General features: G+C 56.5%; 1 protein-coding gene across 1 annotated transcript in view; it reads left to right on the forward strand.

The window, feature by feature from the left end:
- The first annotated feature begins 2228 nt into the window (after window positions 1-2228).
- The window catches only part of RCAN1 (regulator of calcineurin 1), an 83573-nt gene continuing 60218 nt past the window's right edge, over window positions 2229-25583 (forward strand). Inside the window, exon 1 of the mRNA XM_051833615.3 lies at window positions 2229-2595. Within this exon, the coding sequence (XP_051689575.1) occupies window positions 2353-2595 (243 nt within the window). The 5' untranslated portion in view covers window positions 2229-2352. The remainder of the gene's footprint in view (window positions 2596-25583) is intronic.

The following is a 25583-nucleotide window of genomic DNA, read 5'->3' on the forward strand; positions in this document are numbered from 1 at the left end:
CTAAGCAAATCTTACCCGCTTACCAAAAACAAACAATAGGCTCTGACCTGTACGGTGAGCTGCAGAGCGGCTTTTCAGATTTGTAAAGAACACTAAGACCAAGATCTTCCAGAAGAAGTTAACTGAAGCACAGACCTTCTGGCAAAGGTGTGTAGGCCAAGTTTCAGCTAATGGAAAAATTCCACTCGAACAGAATTTTAAGGCTGAGTGAGCTTTGGCCTGATCCAAGTCACTCTATTTTGCCTCTGGATGATGTCTAGTCTCTCTGTTTGTCCTCTGATTTTTTTAACCTGCTGCACACTACCATGTACTCAAAAACTAGCCTTGTAAGAATGTTATCCATAAGGATTGTTCACATTAAGTGCTGGGAAAATGTATTCAGTGTCCCCTCAGAGATAAGCGTAACCTTGCTTGTTCTGGCTTCTGTAACCAATGCTTGGCTTTGGATTAACTCCCAACAGGATGTGGTTTTTGCCTTTATAAGCTTACCCTGAGCTCTGCAGGGGCTGCATGATTTGGAGAGAACACCACCATCCCCCCACCCCCCCACCCCCAGTGCAGCCACTGGCTTTGCTGGCTTTCAGAAACCCAGACTCCATAATTCGGCCATGCGACTTGTGCTGTTCAGAATGTAACAAGGCAAGGAGAAGTTTGGCTAAAGCTTTGAGAGCCTTCCTTTTTTAAGCTCTCTCGAGGACTGTGCAGTGTTTGCCTAAGGGAGAGATGCAAAGACGGTGGCATTGCCCTCAGGGAGAGCGATACCAAAAGATTTCCCCAGGGGCGGAGGCAGCCGCTGAACCTCAGCTTCGGGTGTCTGGCCGACGCCGGTGCTACCCCGCAGCTGGAAGGCTGTGAGGCCATTTGAAAGCAACAAGGCTTCTCCTCCCGTTTGGAGGACACGGCTGGCAGCAGAGAGCGTCCCACCCCCGTCACCACCTCCTCGTCAGGTCCCGGGTTTCTGCACACACTTGGCTGGCTCCAGCGTCTCCCAACCCAGTCACTGAAGGCTCTGTGAGATCTCAGAGTGACTGCCGATGCTCGGGGTCCACCTGCAGCTTTCCCGGGTTGTTTTCAAGGGCGTTACAAGGCACACAGAGGAGGAGGGGCGCGGGAGGAGGTATGGGACCGGGGCACGGCGCTCGCATGCCCTCGCAGAACCTTCCACAGGCCCAGTGGTCAGACCGCATGGCCAGCAGGTTCCGCGGGGGAAATCTCAGGGGTGGGCTGGGATCTGCTTGCTCGCTGGAAGGCAAGCTTACCCGGGAGAACACTCATCTCTCGTTTCACGTCCTCCAAAGAACCTAGCACATACAGAGCTATCATTTATCGGGCATTGGCTGGATTCTTAGCATCCTTGACCTTTTTATTTTTTAAAATGAGGATTCTGAGAGGCAGGGTATCTGTCCAAGTAACGAGCAACAAAGCTAAAATCCAGGCCCGCGTTTGTACTGTGTCCCAACGTCCTTCACTGCGAGCGAGTAGCCTGGCCGGAAGAGAAGGATACTCGTGGGCGCTCATGTGAGGTTCTCGGCTCCCCTCGGTGAACCCCTCAAAGGGTAAGACTAAGGTCTCGCTTCTTTCCTTATCTCTTGTTGTACAGAACACGTACGTCGGCAAATGACTTCCAATTATACACATTTTGGACAATGACTAAGAAGCTGAACTGTAAGTTATTGACATCGTGGTCCAGCTCAGCCCTTGTTGCGACTGCACGGGATAACATCCGGTAAGCATCTCATCGCTTGCCAATGGCCGCAGTGACAGCCATAACCAGGACTATCTCGCTTAAATCCTCCCACGGTGGGCCCCTGTCTCTCCAAACGTCACTGCCCGGGAACCACGGAAGATTTGCCTCCCCAGCTATCATCCCAAGGGCCCCAGAGGCCCAGAGCCCAAGACCCTGCCTGGCGCCCTACAGCAGGTACCAGCTGTCAGAAAAGCGGAACTGGCTGAAGAGGCCTTTGCCCCTAACCAACATGGCGGCTGCGAGGCTTCAGGCTTCGGGCGGCAGAACGGGGACCACGTGAAGAGAATCCTGTTTCTTTATTGGCCTCCTCTCCGGGAGGGGCGGGGAAGAATGACGAAGCTGGGGATGGGCCTTAAAGGGACCAGGGCTAAATCTGCCGCAGCCCCGCCTCCGGGGCTGGACGGGCGGGGGGCGCTGCGCGGAGTTTCGGCCCCTCCCGCGCGGGACGGAGGCGGGCGGGGCGGGCGCGGCGAGGCCGCGTCTCCGGGAGCCGTGGAGACCGCCTGGCGCGGGCAGCCGCGCGGCCCAGAGGGGGTTAACCGCCGAGCCGGCGGCCGCGGCGCGGACGGGAGGGCGCACGGGGGCGCGCGGGCGCGAGCGCGGGGATGGAGGACGGCTTGGCCGGGCCCCGGCTTGGGGTGGCGGCGGAGGCGGCCGAGGCGCGGGCGCAGCCCGGGGTGACGCTGCGGCCCTTCGCGCCCTTCTCGGCGGCCGCCGAGAGCGACGAGGGCGGCGGCGACTGGAGCTTCATCGACTGCGAGATGGAGGAGGTGGACCTGCAGGACCTGCCCAGCGCCACCATCGCCTGCCACCTGGACCCGCGCGTGTTCGTGGACGGCCTGTGCCGGGTGAGGCCGTCGGGCGGAGGGGCAGACACCTGTTGCGGGAGCCGGCGGCGGCGCGGCGAGGCGACCCCTCCTCAGGGGGCAGGGGTCGGTCGGTGGAGGCTGCGCCCGGGGTCCGCGCTCCGGGAGCACCTGCGGGGCGCGCACGGCTCTCCGGAGCGGCCCGTGACCCGGGATCCACCCCGCTTCCCAGCGAAGCCCCTGCGCCTGGGATGGTAATGGGGTTGGGGGGGACCCCAGGCGCCAGATCCTGGGGGGTCGACGGTCTGCCTGTGCTGGGCGCGGACCGGCGACGGCTGTTTGCCGTGCGACTGCGCGGCCAGCTTGGGTCGAGAACGGACGGGGCCGGCTCTCCAGGCCTGCGGGGAGGTCCCTGGAAGGAGGGACCTGATGCCCTAGGGGAGTGGATCCTCCCGCCCCCATCCGCACCGGCTAATTTTTTTTTGACACTTGGGAGGCTGAGGGGACAGGGATGAGTAATGGATGGCCGTGGGGAGGAGGAATTTATTCCAAAGCTGCAATCATTGTGCAGAATGAAATTTGGGCGATGTAGGCGTCGCAGCATGAAGCCAGTCTCTGAGAGCTGCTGTCTCCCCGCCCCCCCGCCCCGCTCCCCGCCGCCGCACCCCCAACTTCCCCAAAGCAGCGTTTTCGGTGCTGGGCTGTGGGGCCCCGAATGCTGTCTATGAACTTGCAGGCTGCAGCCAGGAGGCGCACCGCCGTGGAGCAGGGAGTTAGGGGTGCGCCCAAGTCGCCACTGTTTGCAATCCCTTTGACGCCCGGCATTCGCACGGGGCCGCGGGCTCGGGGAAGTTTCTGGGCACTAGCGGGCAGGACCCTCAGGGTCTCCCCCACCGTCCCAAACCCGTGGAGGCGTCTGCCTTAGGGGCCCCAGGCTGTCTGCAGGAGCCAGCTCCGAGCGCTGAGACGGAGCTTGCTTGCCTGCACACCTGGCGCCGCTCGCGTTCTTCCAGGTGTGGCGATCCACCCTGAATTTGCCTTGTGTGAAACCGTGCCGGCTTAACAGGTGTGTGGTGAGGCTGTGCTGTGAGCCAGGTCCCGCCGTGTCGCTGACGGTTCAGCAGTGAACGAAGCAGCGTTCATTTGTGTTGGGAGAAACAGACCATAAGCACCAGCATACGGAATCTCTCCGAAGGTGGTGGAAGACTCACATGGCCGGCGAGCTGGGAATGGTGGTCCGGGGGCGTCTGGGGAGGCTTCGGTTTCCTGGAGGACCCCCTCAGATAACCGGGTGCTCATTCGTCCACCGGCTTGATTGACGGCTGAGGTCCAGGCACTGAGTTAGGCCCACAGGAAGGAGTGGGGAATGTAATAGATTTTGGTGGGTGGGGAGACAGACCACAGGAAGGCGCCTTCCGGCTGGGAGAGGTGCAGTGGTGAACAGGAAACCCCGTCACGTGACAGAGTGACAAGGGCGGTCAGCTCCGGACAGGGACAACGCAGAGCTCGGAGCCCAGAGAGGTGGTTCAGGAGCTGGTAGACTGGGGCAGGCCTGAGGGAACCCCCAGGGAGGTGCAGTCTACAGCCACGAGCAGCAGCCGGAAGCAAGAATCGACCGGGAGAAAGTGCCTGGCAGTGTAGGCACGAGGGGTGGAGTTGAGGTGGGAAGGCAGGAGCAGGCAGGGGACAAACGCCCCAGCCCTCCGCTCCTGTTGGCAGAGCTCGGCCCAAGTCAGAGGGCTGGGAAGCTCAAGCAAGGAGGTCCCTGGGTGAGGCCAGCCTTCCAGGGCTGGACAGGGGCAGGCAATGGCCCTTGAGAGTGTGGGGACAGGGGACACACAGGCAGGAGTGTGGCACGGAGGTCATTCCAGTAGCAGAGCTGGCCTGCAGGGAGCAGGTGGGTGGGCAGGAAAGGAGGCAGGGGAGCTGGCTGGGAGACGGCTTCCTTAGTCCAGGGGAGGCAGGGAAGCTGCAGAGGTCCCGTGAGATGTGCAGTGGGGGAAGACGCAAAGCTGCCCTGGGCTAAGGGATTCCCGTCCCACAACGCGGGTGGTTTTGTCAGCCTGGGAGCTGAATCTCAGCCCGCCTGGGCCAGCCTTCTAGCCAGTGTGAGGGCACTCGTTTAGCTACAGCCCTCTCTGGGGTAGAGAGGTGGCTGCTGTGTGCCAGCCTGCCCACTTTATTGTTTTATTTATTTATTTTTGTTGGGAGCGGTGGCTATAAGATGATGACAGTGAGATCCGACGTCCTTGGCCAGGCTGGGATATCGGTGGCACTGCGTCCCCGGAAGTTAGCTTTGTTTCTTTATTTCTTTAGAGATTTTATTTATTTATTTGAAAGGCAGAATTACAGAGAGGCAGAGGCAGACAGAGAGGTCCTCCATTGGCTGCTCTATTCCCCAGATGGCTGCAACGGCCAGAGCTGGGCCAATCCAAAGCCAGGAGCCTCTTCCTGGTCTCCCACATGGGTGCAGGGGCCTAAGCACTTGGGCCATCTTCTAGTACTTTCCCAGGCCATGGCAGAGAGCTGGATCGTCAGAGGAGCAGCCGGGACTCAAACCAGTGCCCATATGGGAGGTCGGCCCTGTAGGCAGCGGCCTTACCTGCTGTGCCACAGTGCCGGCCCCCCACTTTGTTACTTTAAAGACAACCTCTCCCTAAGGCTGACTGCCTAGCTTGGTGGCGTCTGCCCTTCAGTAACAAGATCATTCATTCACAGAGTCCCGGTGGTCCCAACACAGACATGATCCGTTACTGAGATGACAGGTATACCAGTTACCCTGGGCTGGTCCTTACCCGTGCACACGTGGATTGAAGTGTCACAGTGTACCCCATAAATAGGCACACTTACCATGTGTCAGTTAAAAATAAAAAGTCCTGGCGAGCTGGCCAAGCCCTCTCCTAGGCCAGTCTGTGGGAGGCCTCCCTGGAGTGCCTGTGCAGAGAAGAGGCTGTGGCGAAACTCCCTACAAATGTTCACATAATGCCCTAACTTCCTCCTAATGGAAAGAGTGACTGACCTGAGTGCCTGTTCCTTTGGGGATTGTCGTTGGTAGCTGTTTCATGACCGTTTGTGTTGGCCAGGTTATCATCAGTGGGGTAGATAATTTATAATGAAAATGTGAAGTAGACGTATCTAGAAAGTCACCGAAACTGTGTCATTTATCTTAAAATAGCAGCATTGGAGAAATTTGCTCCATTACAAATGAATTACAACTCATAGCAGAACAGGCTTATTTTTGTTTGTGTCTATATTTGCTCAGTGCATTCCATTCTGGTGTTTTTTCCCCCCGTTGGTGCTCTGACCCACTCAGCACCCACTGAGTAATTACACAGTGCTGGCAACCGTTAGTCACTTCCCCGGAGTAGGAATTGATTCCGTCCTTACCAATCTAACCAGGAATTTCAGAGTTTGCAAATGACATTCTGTAAATAGGGCCCTATTCAACAATGGAGACGAGCGCGCTTTCTGCAGCCATCTGAAACGTGAGCGCGCATTTGGTGGAGAGAGCTTTGCCTGAATGGTAAGCCAGCAAACCATAGAATTAACTAGTGAATCAGCTTTCTCTAACGGAACGCCCACTGGAGATGTGTGATGGGTACTTGGGGGACCTTCTTTTAACGGCCAGATACTCCAATTGGCATTCGGAGTGTAGGTGACATCCTTTGACATTCTTGAAAGGGCAACTGGATCACTGGCCGTTGGATTCCGCGTCTGGGGGACAACGGGTCCTCCCAGTGCCTCCATCCCCTTGAGCCTGCGTGGGAGTCGGGCTGCTCCTGCAGTGTTGGTTTGCCCTCACAGCCCGCGTGCAGGATTGCTGCCAGTGACAGGGGAGATCAGACCGGGCGCTCTAACACCCGCCCCATTACCCAGGTGGCAGATGGCGCCCCTGGTCTCCCGTGCTCGCGCGCCCCATGGTGCACATCATTCAGTGGTGATCTGGGGACTGGAAGGTTTCTGAGCCCCCCGGGGAGGCCCAGCGGCAGCTCAGGGCTTCTGCCCCGCAGGCTGTGGGCCCAGGCTGCACTTCCGCCCGTCCCGGATCCAAGTCAGTCCATGCGGCATGCCGTGAACTGTGATGTCCTCACGGGAGAGTGACAGTGGGGTTCTGCCACCCTGGTGTGAGGGGCTGGCACGCCGTTTCTCGGATGCACATCATGGATACCATTCCCTCTTGCATTGTCTTAGCTCCAGCACAGTGGATTAAACGTTTGAGAATGTTCAGCATGTTGTATTTTTTAAAATTACATGTTACATATGTGCAATGTTTGTTTTAGAGGTTCTCTGCTATTTCCCTAATTTTAGAATTTCTGGCTTCAGTCAGTGGGTTTGGGGTTTTCTGCTGTTGTTTTCATTCATAGTTTCTTTTCTCCTCAGCGTCTACTCTCTAGCAAGTATTTGGGCCCCTCTGGCCTCCATCTGCCGCTACCACACATTGCTCAGCGCACTTGCCCTGAGCGTCCATGGCTTCACCCGTCACCACCTGCAAGTGCAGCCTTTGCAAGCCTTGGGGCAAGGGCAGAAAGGACCCAAAGGCCGAAGTAGGCTTAGGGTAGAGCAGAGAGCTGGGGCGGAGGCTGCGGATCAGTGTGTGTATTGCAGGCTGCACGCTTTGTCCCTTTGCTTTTAGAAAATGTAACCCGACACACGAGCCCCCTTTCTCCAGAGCCTCACTGAGGGGCCACACCGCTTCCCTGCGGCAATGCTGACTGCCTGCAGCGTGTGTGTGCGCGCGTGTGTAGGTAGGTGTGTGTACATGCGTGTGTGTGTGTGTGTGTGCGTGTGCTCACGTTCTGGGCACAGTCATTAGGGCCCATCTCAAGGACTGGGGGACAGTGGGATGCCAGTCCATTGAAAGGCACTTGGGTTGTGAGAGCATTTTCCCATTGTAAATGCCAGCCACTGCACAGACAGAGGTGCGACAGATAGCCGTGTTTCTGAGCACTGAGAGGCTATCCTGCGGCCTTAGGAAGACAGAGGGCCCTTCCGCCTGTCCTGGGGAACAGGTGCAGGTGTCAGAGTGAAGCAGCAGCAGAATCCCGAGCGCCGCATCTGACACGTTGACACTGGCAAGGCTGGGGGTGGCTGGGCCGTGGTTCCTGTCGCTGCAGAACTCCTCTGCCTTTGCTTTCGTTGGGCCTGGTGTTTTCTGTGTTTTTCCCTGTAAAGGTTCACTGTGCTTGATGTACGTACATTCCCCGGTGAGGAGGCAGTGCAGCAGACTGGTTAGGAGCGAGCGTCTTCAGCTTGTACAGGGCCTGCGAAAATTTCATGGAAAATGCACATTGTGAAAAAAACTATGCATGACTTTCACCTTTTTGTGTGTGTGTGTGTGTGCCAAGATGAGCCTAACTTTTAATCTCATTTTCCCATGAACTTTCTGAAGTACCCTTGTACCTTTGCCGCTTTGGCAGTGTGACCCCGAGTTGCTACTCACCCGACCCCTGCCTCAGTTTCTCTGCCTGTGACACGGGCCTGCTAATAGCACCTTCCGTCTGAGGATGGTCTTCAGATGCCTGACGGGGATGTGATACACCTACAGCGTGTGGCTGAGTGTGTTGGTCACCTACTGCTGTGCCGCAGCCCGACAGCCCTCCTGGCATCCGCGGGCAGGAGTTCCAGGCCAGCCGAGCCTGGCACCTGTGCCTCTAAGCGTCCTGTGGCTGTGGTAGAGCACCGGCTGCCGTCTCGGCTGGAGGCTGCGCTGGGGGCATTGCTGGGCCTGCGGTCTCCACGCCCGGCTGGCTGGGGGCTGGCAGCCTCCCCGTGGCCTCTCCATAGCAGGGCACTTTGTTCCTGGGAGCCAGCAGGGTGTGATCCACAGTCTTTGTGACCCCCCCTCACCCCCCAGTGCCGGCCCCTCCCTCTCAAGGCAAAGAGATCACAGAGGAGGGGTTGGGGTCCTGGGGCCAGCTCACAGGTGCCCATGGTCCAGCATGATCACTGCCTCTTTTCTTTGTAAATTTCTATTCCTTTGTGGAACACCGCAGGTTCAGAAATGTGCGTTGAGGTTCTTTTCTCATCTTCAACTCTGTAAAACAATACAGTCGAAGCCGCCACAGTTTAACATCAAATACTTCCTACATGGGATTATGGCTGGGTTATTAGGTTTCTGGTTTTTCAAAAGCTGTTACTCCATTTCTGAGAGAAGAGCTCAGGAAGCTAAGCCCTGTGTAACCTGGGAAGGCCAGTACTTTTCCTTTCCTCGCTAATTTCAGCAGGTGCACTCCGAAATTCCCATGTGCAATTGTAACGCACACCACACAGAGAGATTTCAGCTTGGCCTGGATTCAGAATTAAAAGACAAAAATGTTATTTAATTCGGGTAGCTAATTTTGGATTTTTTCCCTCAACATAATAATAGCTTGTCTCACTTTATCACTGCATTAGTCAGCCTGGGCCGTCATAACAATACCGCAGACGTGGTGGCTTAGGCAACCGAAGTGGATTTTTCTCGCTGTCGTGGAGGCTGGAGGGCTGAGGTGGGGGGCCAGCGCGCTCAGGGTTTGGTGAGCCCTCTCCTGGCTTGCACTGGCTTCATTTTCCCTGTGTGCTCAGCGTGTGTGGAGGGAGGGAGCGAGCTCTCAGGTGTGTCTTCTGAGGACAAGAGTCCTGGCTGGGGCAGGCCCTGGCCCTTATGACCTTATTTAACCTTATGACTTCCTTAGAGACCCCACCGGCCGTGCTGGGGTTAGAGCCCCAGCCTGTGAATTTGGGGGGAACGCAGATGTTCAATCCGTATTTATTCTGTATTTTTTGTTAATCTCTGTGCTTTATTTTAAGGATAGTAAACTAGCCTCTGTTCACTAACGTGGAGCGCTAGCTTAAGCATTTAAGTATCCCACCTGTGTGGCATCTGTCACTTCCTCTCCCAAGGACCCTGTGAAGTAGGTACCATGGCCAGCCCTGTTCTGCTGCAATGGCAGCTGAGGTCCAGTGTGGCCCAGGTCACCCGGCCAGGAAGTGTTGGTGCCGTGTCTCCAAGGCTGTGCTGCTGCTCCGCCCACGGTGGGGGTGACAGCATTGCCCGCGGAGGCCCCAGAGCCCCGCCACACCTCGCTTCGGCCCTAGCACAGCTGTGAAGGAAGCGTTTTATCCACAGGAAGCTCCAGCTCTTTGTCTTCCTCTCCAGGGACTTTGGTGTGCCGGACACCATGACCCCACACTGACGTTCTGGTGTTCACTTCAAGTCAGTGCCTGCACACTGAAGCCAGGCAGGCCTGGGTGTGAATCCTGGCTCATTCCCTCCCTCCCTCCCTCCCTTCCCTCCTTCTTTCCTTCCTTCCATTCTCCCCTCCTCCCTTCCTTCTTTCTTCTCAGCAAATATTTATCAGGTGCCAGCTACGTTCTGAGCACCGTTCTGGTTGCAAGACCAGCACAGGACCCCCAGCAAATAAGTCAGCCTCCCCAAGCCCCAGCCTCCCGAGTTGCTCCAGGAGCAATGATGCCCACTGCGTAATCGTTGTGGGGGGAGTGGTGTAGAGAGGGCAGCCAGGGAGGTCCTGGTGAATGACAGACGCCAAGCCGGCAAGGAAGACACACAATTAAAATTCTGGGTATTGCATGCATTGTATAGATAGAACTGAGGAGCCTAACAGATCAATAGTTAGCCGTATGTCCTCGGGCAAGCCAGTGCGCCTGCCCGGATCTGTTAGTACTTCATCTGCAAACGAGCAGGTTGTGTTGGATAATCCCCGGGCGTTATTTTTGGCTCCCCACGTGTGTGGCCAGAGGGCCACGTGTGTCGCCTGCTCCCCTGCGCCTTCAGGTGCCATCAGACTTTTCCGAGTCGGAGTTTGCTCCAAAAGGGAATTTCTGCAGTGCAATCCTGGTTCCCTTCCACCCTACTCCGTGGCCTTCCAGCCACACCACAGCCCTGCTTGGGTCTGCAGTGGCCCCTCTGCTGGCTGGTGCCCAGAGAGGAGGTACATTTCAGTCACCTTAGCCTTGGATCTGTAATTTTTAAAAAATTTTGTCTATTTATTTTCATTTTACTTGAAAGGCAGAGAGACAGACTGAGATCTTCCATCCACTGCTTCACTCCCCAAACTCCTGCAGCAGCTGGGGCTGGGCCAGGCCAAGGCCAGGAGCCAGGGACTCCATCCAGGTTTCCCACATGGAAGGCAGGGGCCCAAGTGCTCGAGCCACCGTCTGCTGTCTTCCCGGGGTGCACGTTAGCAGGAAGCGGAGGCAGGCCTCGAACCTCACTGCTCCGATGCCACCGTCGGCGTCCTAACCACTGCACCCAACACCCACCCCGGGGTACTTAACTGGTCTCAGGGATTTACGTGCGCCAGCTCTGAGCTGACCCCTACATCAGAGCGACTGATGCTGTCCGTTCCCAGTCACAGGTTTGCCAGAGAGAGCCTGGCCATGCCAGAACGCTTGAATGACCTGTCTTTTAAAAAGTCTGTCGATTGTTGGAAACGTTCCCGAATCTTATCCAGCCCTTGCTTACCGATAGGGTGGCGGCAGGTCCCGGCGTGTGCTGCTGGTTTGTGCTGTCATTTCAGCGACATTGTTGGCAGGACCCCACCCCATCCCACCCCACTCCCTCACCCTGCTCTTAGGTCTGGGTGATAATCAGTAACCATGAAATTAATCACGCGTACCCAGCTTACGTACGGAGCACTTAACCCCCATGCCAGACTTTTTCTCGTCACCTCCCTCATCCCCTCTTAGGCCTGGTAAGATAAACACTGCAGGTGGGGGAGACTTAGCACCCTGGCATCCCATGATTCCTGGGTTCCTGCTCTGGGATTCTCAACGTCCCACAGCAGGAAGGGCCTAGGACTCTGCCATTCCTGTCCCCCAGGAGGAATTGGGCTCAGGGCCTATGGGATGTTCTCAGGCAGCGTCGATAGATAGCAGCGGATGGGGAACCTGAACGCAGGTCTCTGCTGCAGGCTGGTTTTTTCTCGTGTTGCTGAATTCCATGTCAGATCATGCCCTTCCCCCCTCCCATCCCACCCACGAGGACTCAGAGCAGGCGCAGGACTGGGGAGACCTTTGTCGACAAAGCCAGCCAGGACAAGAAAGGCCGGGAGCAGTCCAGCTACCCTTAGGGGCTCCCTGCCCTGAGCAGGTCTGATGCCGTGCAGACACCAGCGGTCACCACCAGGGGGAGGTCACTTCCTGTCTGCGGAGTGGTTGCTGCCTCTTGCCTGGGACCTCACTCCAGGCATCAGAGACTGAAAGAGGGTTTTCAGAAGGGAGAAGTCGCACCTCTTGCTTCCAAGAAACTGCCACAAAGATGCGTTTATCGTTGACACTTGGGAGTGGAGAGAGACCTCCCAGCTCCTGGTGGGAAACCATGCAAGTGCCCTCTTGGGACAGAGTGGGAAGTCCCCAGGTCTGCAAGAGGGGACCCTTGGACAAGTGGCCCTGCTGCCCCAGCTATGCCTCACCCCCATTTCCTTGGCATTGACTCAGATTAGCAACATCAAGGACTCCAAAGAGAGAACCCAGTCCCCCGAAACAGAGATGGTAGGGATTTTCCCCGTGGGCCCCAGATCCTAGGTCTCAGGACCTGTGTGGTAGGAATTGTTCTCCCACGTGAGAGTCCCCGCCCCGGGTAGGTTCCCATGGACTGGCAGTGCTCTGCTGGAGCCGCAATCTACGAGTTCCACTTGTGTATCCTCGCCTGCGGGTCTGGGCCAGCAGTCAGGACTCCCCCTGCAGCGCCGACGCACAGGCTGCTTGCCGCAGGATTCCCCGGGGTCACAGTTCACCAGCCCTTTGCTGGTGTTTGCAAAGGGCATTGCGGTCATTCGTGTCAGGGTCTCTCTTTCAGGGTGGCCAAATCCAAGCTGTTGCTTTCAGAGGAGGCATCGGTGCTGGATGTAGGGGGCATGTGTTGGGGGTGACTCCCTGCGTTTGGAGGAGGAGCCGGCTGTGCAGACCCCAGCTCAGAGCACCCCGTGCCCCCCTGGTGGCTTGGAATGAAGCAGATGCACCTGCCAACTCCAGAGCTGTGCCTGCCGTTCTCTGTACAAGTCAGGAGTCTGCGATCGAAATGCTGGGGACCAGAAGTCCTTCAGATGTCAGAGTTCTTTGGATTTGGGGGAATTGGCGCACACTGTACCAGTTAGGCACCCCTCATCCACAAAGCTGAAATGAGAAATGCTCCAGACTCATGGCCGTGCTCAACGAGTGTCAGATTTCAGATGTTCAGGTCAGGGGTGTGCAGCTTGGGTGCCTCTCCCTCCCCGGGACCCTGTCAGAGTTGCACGTGGCCTGGCTGTGTCGGCAACAGTGTCTGAAGACAGGGACGACTCAGAAAATGATCCGTCTTCCTCAGGGATCTCATTTCTGTGTCGGTGGTTGGAGGTTTTATACTGGGTCGCCGTTTACCTTCTGTTCATTGTTTGTCTCCTCTACTTGAGAGCACAGGGGGTCACACTGGCGGGACCACCGCTCCCAGGGCTCCTGGTCGCTTGGTACTGCTCCTGCTGGTTTCCACGGCCCCCTGAGAGAGGACGTGTGTGTAAGAAAGTCCATGGAAGCATAAAAGGAGAAGATAAGCTTGCTTTTGTGCAAGGACAGTGTTGGAAGACCATGCACAGTTTTGTCGTGGATTTGCATTTGCTGTGAATTTTTTGACGACCCTCGTGTACACACAGCTGTGCTTGCCGACGCTTCCTCACAGACAGCGCCGCCTTCCTTAAGGAGATGCCACCCAGGCGTTAGGAGCAGCCGCACAAGTCGTGTCAGCCTGGATTCAAACGCCAGCTCTGCCAGCCAGGGGCTGCGGGATCCTAACTTCCCTGCGCTTCGGTCTCCTGGTTAGGGAAGTGGGATAATAAATGTATCTGTCTCGTGGTGGCGTTGTAAGGGTGAAAGGGCTTGGGAGGAGTTAGGGATTTATTAAAATTGTCATTAAGATACAAAGATTGGCCGGCGCCGTGGCTCACTAGGCTAATCCTCCACCTTGCGATGCCGGCACACCGGGTTCTAGTCCCGGTCGGGGCACCGGATTCTGTCCTGGTTGCCCCTCTTCCAGGCCAGCTCTCTGCTGTGGCCAGGGAGTGCAGTGGAGGATGGCCCAAGTCCTTGGGCCCTGCACCCCATGGGAGACCAGGAGAAGTACCTGGCTCCTGCCATCGGATCAGCGCGGTGCGCCGGCCGCAGCGCACCAGCCGCGGTGGCCATTGGAGGGTGAACCAACGGCAAAGGAAGACCTTTCTCTCTGTCTCTCTCTCTCACTGTCCACTCTGCCTGTCAAAAAAAAAAAAAATACAAAGATTACCATGTCCGTGGTGTGCTGCTTGTTTCCCCCTGTGCAGGGTCTGCCCCTATAGTAGACACTTAGTAAACACTTGTGGTACAGAGGAAATAAAGCACCACCTAAAAAAATGAAAATATTGCCCTTTCACGCCCTTTAATAGTAAGCATTATTTCCAGGAGTAACTTAGGCACGTACAGAAATTGCATAAATGGGGGGTGGGGGACCAGTGTTGCGATACAATGGGTTAAACCACTGTCTGGGATTTGGGCATTCTATATGGACTCTGGTTCATGCCCTGGCTGCTCCACTTCCAATCCAGCTCCCTGCTAAGGCACCTGGGAAGGCAGTGGAAGATGGCTGAAGTCCTTGGTCCCCAGCATCCACATGGGAGACCTGGATGGAATTCCAGGCTCCTGGCTTTGGCCTGGCCCAGCCCTGGCCATTGTAGCCATTTAAGGAGTGAACCAGCAGAGCAGATGGAATCTCTCTCTCTCTCTCTCTCTCTCTCCCTCCCTCCCTCCCTCCCCCCCCCATCTCACTCTCTCTAACTCTCGCTTTCAAATACATAAATAAGTCTTTTAAAAAAAAAAGGAAAACTTGTATAAATAGTTTTACACCAGTCGGGCCTGCAGCTTTAAAATGATCACAGCGTGTGTGTGTGTGTGTGTGTGTGTGTATAAAATGAGCAGCCTGGGGCGATGCTGATAATTTGAATGCGGCAGTGGGATGCATCGCACCAGCAGGCTAGCGTGGATCTCCACCCCTGGGGACTGTGTAGCAGAAGCCGTAATGCCACCGCAGGATGGTTGGACTTTGTCAGAAGGATGCTTTGCCACAAAGTTGAGAATTTGCTAACCTAAACACTCTTTGAAAAAAATAAATCTCAGGACAACATAATGAATATGAAAACTCCCATAGGCCATGAGGCATCAACTCACTCCTGATGATGACAAGAAATCCTAGGCCTACGTCCTCGCTTAATTAAAACGCTAAGTTGCGATTCGGAAGGAAGGAAGCAAGCGGTCACGTTTGGCGGCAAAGCTTCTCCCCCTTCCCTTTTTCTTCCCAGGTTCTTAGAGAGTCTTCAGGGAACAGAGCTGTTCCGAATCACATCACCGCCTGCTGCTCTCCCCCTGGGCCCCCGCCGGCCTCCCATCCTTTGCCAGATCTCCTCCTTAGCAGGCAAAATCAGCCTTCTCATCTCAGACGCTGCCCTGTTTTCCACGAGATGGGGCCCTGGGAAGCCGACCTTCCTTCATCAAATGCCTGCTGTCTGCTTAGGATGCGCTACCCTGCTGTGCTTTTAATTAAATGAACCAATCTTTGAAAACCCCATTCTTAGCCCTGCAGCAGCTGTCACCCGGAGCCTGGCCCCCAGTACTGGGAGGTGACGTTACAGGAAGGTATCGGTGTTGGGGAGGGGAAGGGAAGCTTTTGCATCCTGTGACCAAGGTCCTGGGGGCCAGTTCTCCGTGCCTTCTGTTCAGGCTCATCCCTACCCACCCTTCCAGCCCTGGAGCACGGCTGTCACAGGCTGACTTCAGCAAGAGGTCCCCTCTGCACCCTGTGAGGCTAGTCCACACGCCCGGAGAAACGCCTGCAGAGCTGGTCTGCTGAGCACTGGCTCCGACGATCCCGCTTGTCCCCGCGTCGATGGGTGATTCGAAGGGTAATCAACGATGAGAGTGACTGAGTTTTCCACCAAGTCGCTTTGTCCTGGGGTGCAGGGGTTTACCTGAGATAAGTCCCCTGGCTGTTGGTCAGGGTCCCACGCCCACCTCGCTGGGGATGGGACTGGAAGCCCCCCACACTCTGGGCTTGGGTGCCTGGGTGCCAGCACCCTCAGGGAGTAGCAGCCGTGTGCCCTTTTGGTCTCAGTGACTCTTTTCAGTCCTTTTTCTAGAAGATTCCCGGTCTCCGGTCTCCATGCAAGGCAGCAGGAGCTTACTCCTGTCACTGTGACCAGTCTGAGCCATCCGGGAACCCGGCTGCTGGAGTCGGGGGTCAGAGGAGAGCAAAGATGGGAGAGCTTTCTGGAAGTCTCTCTGCAGGGTCTCACCCTCACGAAGAAGTCACAGCCCTGCTCTCCGGTCACTTTGGGGGTCTCCCTACTTCAGCCTGCTCTCTCTTCACCAGGGGTTTCCCGCGTCATTCACCCGGAACCACCCGGGACTGTGGGGTCCCCTCCAGCCAGTGGTTCGGAGGAAGCAGGAGAGAAGGACTCTAAGAAACCATGGCGTTTTCCGGCAGGGAGGCCTGCACTCATGTCAGAGCACAGAGGTTGAGAGCGCAGGTCACCTGGGCTTCGTCCCAGCTCTGGTGCTCAGTTTGTCCACCTGTAAGATGGGGCTAGCAAGGTTGCCTGAGCCGTAGGTGGGGCCTGCTTGGAGAGGGCTTGGCCACCTGAGGGGTGACCTCCAGGCTGGGTCCCCCACCCCTAAGCGATAGTCCTTGACCCAGGTGTGTCTGGGGAGCCTTGCTCACGTGTGTGCATGGAGTGAGGGCATTGGGAGCTCCCAGAGTCCCCGCATTCCTGAGTCCTCGCATTCGTGGCAGGGACCACGCGTGTGTCCCGGCTCTGCAGAGCGGTGGCTGGTCTCTGTGCCACATCAGGTACCAAGATCCTCCTGCAGCCCATCTCGCCCTGGGGCTCCTGAAGCTGTCCAGGCAGTGAGTAGGCGAGGGCTGGGGAGCAAGGCCGCTCGCTCACTCCCGCAGCCAGCCAAGGCTGCCGGCGCGTCTGCCTGTCTGCCGACGGACAAGTGGCTCCTTGGGTGGGATGGGGACCCCACATTTTCCCTGCCCCGGCACCCACTTCCGTGGCAGCTGAGCCAGCAGCCAGCACCGACAGCGCCTGGGCCACAGGATCCGCGTGCTGGGGCTTGTGATAATGGATGGCTGTGTACATCGTGGAGGCCGTGGTTCGCTGAGAAGTCTCGCCCAGCCCATCAGAACCCAGGTGGGCAGGATTGTAATCTTTCTGCAGGTGTTGCCCATCCCCACCGCCACACCCCTTTATTTTCACAGTCACGGAGAAGCCTTGAAGCAGCGGCTTAGGGCTGAAACAAGGCCATCTGTCTTCGCTCTCTGATGATGCTTGCTTCCTGCCTCCCAGCCCAGCCCAGAAGCCAAATGGCCACACGGAAGTTCTCCAGCCACTGACTGAGTGCCTGTTCTGTGCCAGTCACTACAGCAAGTGGCTTCCGGCCGGGAATGTGCTTAAGTAAACACATTGAAATTTATTTTATTTTATTTACTTGAGAGGCACAACAGCTAGACAGCTAGGACTCTCATCTGCTGGTTCATTCCTCAAACGCCTGCAACAGCTTGAGCTGGGCCAGGTTGAAGCCAGAAGCCCAGAACTCCACAGGTCTCCCATGTGGGTGTGGGGGTCCAAGTACTTGAGCCATGACCTGCTACCTCCCAGGCTTCACCTGAGAGGAAACTGAATTGAAAATGGAGCAGCGAGGACTCGAACCCAGGCACTGGGATACGGGCATCCCAAGTCGTGTCCTCAGCACCACTAGGCACCCATGCTGTAAGTGCTCCTGTAGTGTGTGTTGTGTGCCAGTGACTGTGCCTCATCCTCCTGAGAGGGGAAGACTGTTAGTGGCCCCATTTCCCGGATGGAGTGACCGAGGCATGCCAAGGTGACGTCACTCGCTCAGTGTCTCAGGGCTAGGTTGGGGAAGGGGTAGAATGGGATATGGGCCCTGCTACCTTGTTCCAGAGTCCATGTTCTTGTCCACCCCCCACCTCCACCCCACCGCCTCCCCCTCTGCTCCCTCGATTGCCTGGACACCCAGGCTCCCCGTGAGCTGTGCTCCTGGGGCGTCTTCTGTGTTACAGTGAGGACACTAGGGCCTGCCTGGGAGTCAGACACAGCACTGTGGGTCTGACCCTGAATACTGTTCTCACCTACTTCCAAGCACCTGCCTGGGTCTCAGCCCCTACCCTCACGGTATGCCCGGCGCAGACAGCTTGCTGGCCACAGGGGCTCGGGGCTCACTAAAGGGGCGCCTTGCATTCTCGTGTTTGTGGCTGTCCCTGACTCCAGGATCGCTCTGTCCTCACTGTGCCCTTTGCTGCTTCCGCTTCCTCCTGTGGGCCGCGGTTCACCCCCCTTGCCCGTTCAGCGATGGGACCGTGTGTTTTATATCCGTCTGCTTTCCGACCAACACAGGTGTCGGGACGGGAACCCCTCTAACAGTATCCACCAGGAGTGAGCATCTGTGTCCCTTTTCTGTTTCGCAGAAACTCTGAAAACGCTCACATGGTTACGCTCAACAGGACAGTGAGACCAAGTTCGTGCCTGCCCCACTCCTCCAGCCCCAGAGTGGGAAAAGAAAAAGGTGAAAACCAGCAGGTTTTTTTCTCCCACATGATCTGGAATTCTTAGTCTCCCTCGGCTTTGAACACTCACGCATCAGGCAGGGACTGATTCTGGCTCAGTTTGCCATGTGCGTATTTACTGAGCCTGTTTCCTCCTCTGTGGGGCCAGGTCCTTTCTCCGCAGCCCCCAACCCCACCTGTGAAGGCTCTGGGTCCTTGGCCTCCTAGCTGCCTCCCCCTCCATCCAGAGCAGGCCCAGTTGTGCAGTTCAGACTGCCCTGGGCTCTCCTCTGGCCTGCACGGGGGCACAGCTCTGGGTATTTTGTTGGTCACGGCAGAGAGCAGGGATGGCAGCCTTTCTTGGCAGCTTGCTGTGGTCCAGGCTGGCACCTCTGCCAGTGGCACAGCCCTAGCTTGTTCCTAAAGACTCAAGAAGACAAGAGTGTGTTGTAATCCTGAGGAAGTAGTTGTGCCTGCTGCCCCGACAGTCCCTAGCACTGTGTGGCCGTGTGGCAGTCAGGTGAGGAATGCGATGCTGCAACCTGAAATGGCCAGCGGTCGAGCTTCAGGCCTGTCTGCTAGGCCTGTCCCTGATCTCACCGGAGATCATCTCAGAAGGGGCATCTTGGTTACGAGGCTGGACCGAGACGCCGTCACTGTAGAGTGGGCGTCGCGTCTCACAGCCGCCTGGGTGCAGGGAGGCTGAGCTCGTTTCGGAGTGAAGGGGACGGGCCTTGGCCTCGGCCATGACCACCGTGCCCTCGGGTCCTCTACGTTCTAGAGCCTCCGTGAGTGCCGGGAACCTGCCCCAGCCTCTGCCCGCTTGTCCCCAGAGGCCCCTGGAAGCACCAGCATGGCCATCCTTTACCCTGGCCCCTCAGCGCTCCAGCTGAGTCCAGCCGTTGATGTTTTCCTGCCATTGTGGATTGAGAAAGGACACAGACGCTCTGTAGGAAAACCTGGTCAGGGACAAGACAGCCTTGGCCAAGAGACAGAAAACATCACCAGGAGCAGATGACTGAGCCCTGCTCACTTCTGTAGGTGAGGGCTTGGGAGTGATTATGGACTGGAGCCCTGGTGTGGCTAACAGTAGGCACCTGGGTGGCCCCAGGGAGCTGGCTTGCATGAAGAAGCCTCAGGAGTCTTTATGCCGGTGTGACGGCACGGATTGTCCCATCGTGGTGTTGTCCTCCTCACACGGGGAGGATGGGACGCGCACCCTGAACCCAGTCACCGCCTGACCAGCATCTCTATGCAGAGTAGCGGCAGCCCAGAACCAAGCCTTGCATTTTGTCAGACTTTTTTTTTAACCCTGTCCATCAGAGGACAGTGTCCAAAGTACATGGGCATGTGGTTGGACAGCATCTCCAGGAGCTAACGATGGGAGCAGGGGCACCAGCGGAAGCATGGTCCTGGCTCCCAGCAGCCCATGTGCCCGCAGGGCTAGCCTGCGCCTCCACAGCCTCTCTCCAGAATGGAAGTTCAGACCTTTGGGTGAATTTGGGGGGTTTTCCCAGATTTTTCTGGGTCACTCATACTTGTCTTTCACCTATTTCAGGAGTGGGATGCCTTTTTTTCTGCCAAGGGCTATTTGGATATTTATCACACCATTAGCAGGGTGTATGAAATTCTCAACTTAAAAATTAGCCAGCTGTAGATTTGTGAAATTTTGAGTCCCTCCTGAAGTTGCCTTGGCAGGACCAGACTGGGTGATTTGCCCTGATCTATCTAAACATGGCAGAGGAAGGGGGGAAAAAGACAGAGCTGAAGGTCTGGGGGAGTGCGAGGAGGGGCTTCCCGTCCTCTTACACCTGCTGGCGCTGTTCTCTCCGCCTCGCCTCGTGAGAGCGCACCTGACACCTTAGACTGCAGACACGTGAGATGTGCGGACGCTGGGGATTGGTTGGCACCATCTCGGTGGTACTGCTTACTTCCTGAACTCCAGGCGCATTGCGATTTGCCGTGCAGCCACTTTCCGCTGTAGTCGGGCCAGGAAGGGAGGATGAGTTGAATTAGATGGCGTATAGGTTCTGTGGACCTGCACACAATTGTGGGCATTGGCTGTTAGCACAACAGTTGTAGTCTCCGCTGTGTGACATCTCCAAGCCCTTTATCTAGGTAGAGGGATTAGTTGAGCTGGAATGCAGTGCAATTCAGGTTAAAGGCTTAAGCTCCCCTGGTCTTAAGACAGCTGTGCTTCTTGAAGCTCAGCAGTAGGGCCCCTCACTTCATCCTGCCCCTCCCAGGGATGTCCTATTGTGTTGCTCCTCGAATACACCCAGGTCCCGCCTCCTGCCTCCTAGGGAGCAGACCACCTCCCTCTGGTCTTGGCCCAAGTGTGACCCTTGCAGGGGGACCGGCCCCGGCCGTTGTACCTCAGCTGGAACCCCCTCCCCCACACTTAGGCTCTGTGCTGCTCACTCCATGGCACACCGCGTGTTTTCTGTGTTGTTTGCTGCCCGTCTCTTCCTACCAGGATATGAGTAGCTGGAGGCCAGCGTGTTTCATTTTGTACATCCTGGCTCCTAAAAGTACTCCTGGTATACAGTAAGTGCATAAATACATCTTTGGCGGAGGCTGTGCTGTGTCCAGAAGCGAGGGCTGGATCCGGGCTCTGTCTCGGTCCCGTGCTCCTCGTAAGGAAAGTGGCCTCTCTGTGCCCCTGCAGCCTTCTTCCTCTGAGACCACAGGCATTGCTGTGTCTTTATTCAGGCAACGAGCCCTGGCCGTGACCTCCCATTCAAGACATGGACGATTACTGTGCCCAAGAAGCTTCCAGAGCATCCAAATCTAGTCCTCTGCTCACTCCAGTATTCACCTGTCGTTGGTGTAGATAGACTTTGTGCTTCAACAGTGACATAGTTTTCCGTCCCCGCGAGATTCCAAGCTTCTCAGGCACAGCTGGCTGTCCTTATCCATGGGTTCCGTGTTGAGAATTCAACCAACTGCAGTTCGAAAACACAGCATAAAATGTTGCATCCGCACTGAGCACGTGTAGAACCTTTTTCTTGTTATCCCTGAACGGCACAGTGTAACTGCACAGCATAGGTGCTGCATTAGGTATTGTAAGTAATCTGGAGATGACTTACTGTGCATGGGAGAATGCGTGTGAGCTCTGTGCAAACACCACGCTGTTGCATATAAGGGACTTGAACATCCATGGATCTTGGTTTCCACAGGGGGTCTTGAAACCCACCCCTTGTGGGTACTGAGGGACAACTCTGGAATCCTGTCTTTTATTTGTTTTTTGTTAGAGGCTCTTCCATCATTGGTTTGCTTCCTAAATACACACAAAAGCAGGGGCTGGCCCAGAATAAAACCAGGAGCCCAGAACTCCATCCAGGTCTCCCACGTGGGTAGCAGGGACCCAACTACTTGAGCCATCACCTGCTGCCTCCCAGGGTGTGTGTTAGCAGGAAGCTGGCCTGAAAGCAGAGCGGGGCCTCCAGCCCAGGCACTCCGACATGGGATGTGAGTGTGTGAGGGTCCCAAGTGGGGTCTTAACTGATGCACCAAGTGCTTCTTGTCTTAAAGTCATGCTTGATAAGAGAATAGCTGTGCCAGCTCTCTTCTGAGTAGACTTGTGGGGCCCGCACCAGTACCGCTTGTTCCACTTACTCTCTATTCCCTTTTGTTTCCTTTTCTGTCTCTTTTTGAATCAATTGTGTGTTTTTAAGAATTATTACCCCCGTCCACTAACTTGTCCGTCAGATATCCCTTTACCCTTTCTTTAGTGGTCATTATAGTAATTTTTTTTTGACAGGCAGAGTGGACAGTGAGAGAGAGAGACAGAGAGAAAGGTCTTCCTTTGCCGTTGGTTCACCCTCCAATGGCCGCCGCGGCCGGCACGCTACGGCCGGCGCACCGCGCTGATCCGATGGCAGGAGCCAGGAGCCAGGTGCTTCTCCTGGTCTCCCATGGGGTGCAGGGCCCAAGCACCTGGGCCATCCTCCACTGCACTCCCTGGCCACAGCAGAGAGCTGGCCTGGAAGAGGGACAACCGGGACAGAATCCGGCGCCCCGACCGGGACTAGAACCCGGTGTGCCGGCGCCGCTAGGCGGAGGATTAGCCTAGTGAGCCGCGGCGCCGGCCTGGTCATTATAGTAATTATAATACATGTCCTTGACTTAGTAAGACCTAATATGAATGCAAAGTGGGAATGGTGTCCCGGTAGGTGCTGCTTCTGTAGCCTATACATTTCCTTCTTTTATGTTTTTCTGTAGGGTCCCTGAGGCACCTTAGAGCTGTTGATGTTCTAAATAGTCACCACAGTGAGTTAAAAGGGTGCAGCTAAACTCTGGTAATTCTTGGAAATTATTCGACTTTTTATAATTCTGTTATTAATCTCCCTAGAAAAAGAGAACATTTGTTTTAGAAAGGATAGTCTATGGAGTATTTTCATCATGAAGGCACAGTTGGGGTACAGCACCAAAGCACTGTCCTTGCAGCACACAGAAGGGTGCAACCACAAGGGGACCCGACACCCCGCTTGGCCCCCGTGCACCTGTGGCTCCCTGCGACCCGGGATGGGGGTGCGTATCACTGTGTGATCCACGTGCCTCCCGGGCTGGGAGCCAGCCTGAGGGAGGAGCACACAGACTGTCACCAGGCGAGGGGCACCTGCACTGCGGGGGTTTGCAGAGCCCCGCCCGCCCGCTCTCTTTAGTTTGTCAGCACCCGGCCTGGTGTGAGAACGCGCTTGTAATCTTGTCGTGTTTACCTCCCCTGGACTGCGGTCGTCTGCATCCTCTGTCATTTTCCTCCTGGCCGGCCCTAATTAACGCCACCTCACCTGGCAATTTGGCGAGGGCCTCAGTAGATGTGTATATCAGCCGGCTTGTAGTCCATGGCGGAGTGTCATTTTCCCCTGCAGTCAGCCATGGTGGGGAAGAGAAAACCTCGTGTACGGAGGATGTATTTAAGGAGGCATTCACAAGAACAGTCATTACCAAGTTTGATTTTTACATGGTACTTTTTTTTTTAGCCATGATAACATCTGTCTTCTTAGCTTAGGTGGAGACATTCAGAAAGAGACACGCTCTGCTCTTGGAAGGCGTGTTTTTCCTGCTCTCTGCTCTTGGAAGGCGTGTTTTTCCTGGTAGCTCATTCCAGAGGAGGCAGTTTGGGTATTCCCAGCATCACTGAGTTCCTGATTTCCCTCTGCATTCATGATCTTCTGAGGACCAGGTCAGGGCTTTGATGGGGGTGACTTGAAAGAGGGCGTGAGATTTTTCTGCCCTTAGAACATGGGAGGGAAATGTTAAGATCACCCAGTGGCTGCAGGAAGACAACCAGAAGGCTGGGGGTCCTGGAGGTGTCCACACCTGGTCTCCGGTCCACACTGTCCTCTGGAGTCCAGTAGGGTGCAGCAGCAAGAGGGCCAAAGAGAGGTGAGGGCAGGCATCCTGGCAGTGATGGAGAAGGCCCTTGAGTCTACGGCCATACCACCCAGCGTGCACCTGCTGTTGCCTATCACGGAAGTGAAGTGGGGTCGGGCCTGATAGCACTTGGATGGGAGAAGCCACTTGAGGGATGCCTACGTCCTGAACCACAGTCCTTAGGTTCTAGTCCCAGCTCTGCCCTCCAGTCCAGCTTCCTGCTAATACACACCCTTGGGGGTGGCCGGTGATGCCTCACGGACCCAGGTCCCTGCCGCCCACACAGCAGACCAGGTAGAGTTCCACGCTCCTGGCATTGGCCTGCCCCAGCCTGGGCTGCTGCGGGCATCTGGGGAGTGACCTAGCAAATGGGAGATCCATCTCCCTGTCTGTCTGTCTGCCTTTCAAATAAAGAAAAGGAAGAAATTTTTTGAAAATTAGGAAAGAGCGAGAAGTTGTCCTGAGGTAGTGGGTAATTGGTAATAAGTGTGTGTGTGTGTGTGTGTGTGTGTGTGTGTGTGAGAGAGAGAGAGAGAGAGAGAGAGAGAGAGAGAGAGAGAGAGAGAGAGATGGGAAGGCATAGTTTGTCTTTTCAGTGATAAGCCTCAGGTCTCTGTGACAGCCACTGTGGTCATGGGGTCTATGGAAATTGCGGTTTATTTTGTCCCCCTGGAGAGATTAAAGCCAGACACTGCTGGTGGCTGTGTCTGTCTGCTCCCACTGCCGAAACAGAAGACCACAGTCCCCGAGGCTGGAAGGCCAGGGGCAGGGGTCAGCAGGCTTGGTCTCTCCTGAGCCCTTCCCCGTGGCTGGCGGCTGGCGGTTTCTCCCCGTGCCCTCACGGAGTGGTCCCTCCGGGTGTGCACGTGTCCAGTGTCCCTTTGTGGGCCAGCTTTCCTCGGAGCCAGCAGTCAGCTTGGGTCAGTGCCCACCCTACTGACCTCATTTTCACTTGATTGCCTCTTTCAAGGCCCTAACGCCAAATATAGCCACATTTGATGGCTCTGGCAGCCGGGGCTTTGGCAGGTGAATTCGGAAGGGGCCAAGAGGTCACAAACGCAGTGCACCCTGCAACAGCATCAGAGGAATCAGCCCTTGGGAGGCCCAGGGAGGGCGTCTGCAGGAATCCTGAGGAAGCGCTCTTGTTCCCAAACCAAGAGCAGGTGGCTGTCTCGCTGATGTTCCCAGGTGGTGCCAGCCACTCTGCATGCGGCCCCGCCCCCCGCCCCACTCCAGCCCGGCTGTGAAGTCCTGGGCGTGTCTCCACAACATGTGCCAGGTTTGCCTACTTGTCAGTCTCACTTGTCTCGCCCCGGCCAGCGCCCCTCACCGCCTGGACCCAGCCTTGCAAGTCGCCTGCTGATTCTCAGGCCCCACGGCTGTCCTGGGGCTCGGACACTGGCAGAGCAGCCGGTGGGCTTTCCGAAACGTATCCGGGTCTCTGGCTCGGGACTCCCTAGCACGCCGAGTGCAAGCGCAGATGCCCGCCCAGGCAGTGAAGTTGTCCGAGCTGGGCGGCCTGCCTCTGCAGACCCACCTCCTCCATTCTGCCTGGGTCGCGGCAGGGACCACCCTGGCCTCTGGCTGTCACTCCAGTGTGCCGAGCGTGGGCGCGTCGCAGGGCCTGGAGACCTGGAATGTCCTTGCCCCAGACACACATGGCTTACTCCCTGTGGCCTCCCTGGGGTTCTGTGGTTGGCTCAGAAAGGACACACACAGAGCACTGCCCCTGCAGCCCTGCCCTCTGTCCCCTCAGTGCCTCCGCAGCGCTGACCCTTGCTGACATCTGAGTACACAGCTGCTTCCCGTCTGCTGGAATCTTGGCTGGGAGGAGGCAGTCACCTTGCTGACCGCTCACCGCTGAGTCCCCAGCACCAGGAACCGCGCCTGCCCCCTGACCATGCGCTCAGTGGACGAGTGACTTCCCGTGGCCCAGGCAAGTCCCTGAGGTCTGCGGTGACTTTGCTCACATGCATAGACCCCCTCCTCTGGTCCAGAGCAGTCCTGGGGAGGAGTCTGCGTTGCCCCTCACCTTGGACCCGGAAGACACCTTGCCCAGGGTAAAGAGCGGAGAGGCTCCCTGCAAGGG

The sequence above is a fragment of the Oryctolagus cuniculus genome, chromosome 4, assembly GCF_051225735.1.
Source record: "Oryctolagus cuniculus isolate XC-2025 breed Fujian yellow rabbit chromosome 4, ASM5122573v1, whole genome shotgun sequence".
Classification (NCBI taxonomy): domain Eukaryota; kingdom Metazoa; phylum Chordata; class Mammalia; order Lagomorpha; family Leporidae; genus Oryctolagus; species Oryctolagus cuniculus.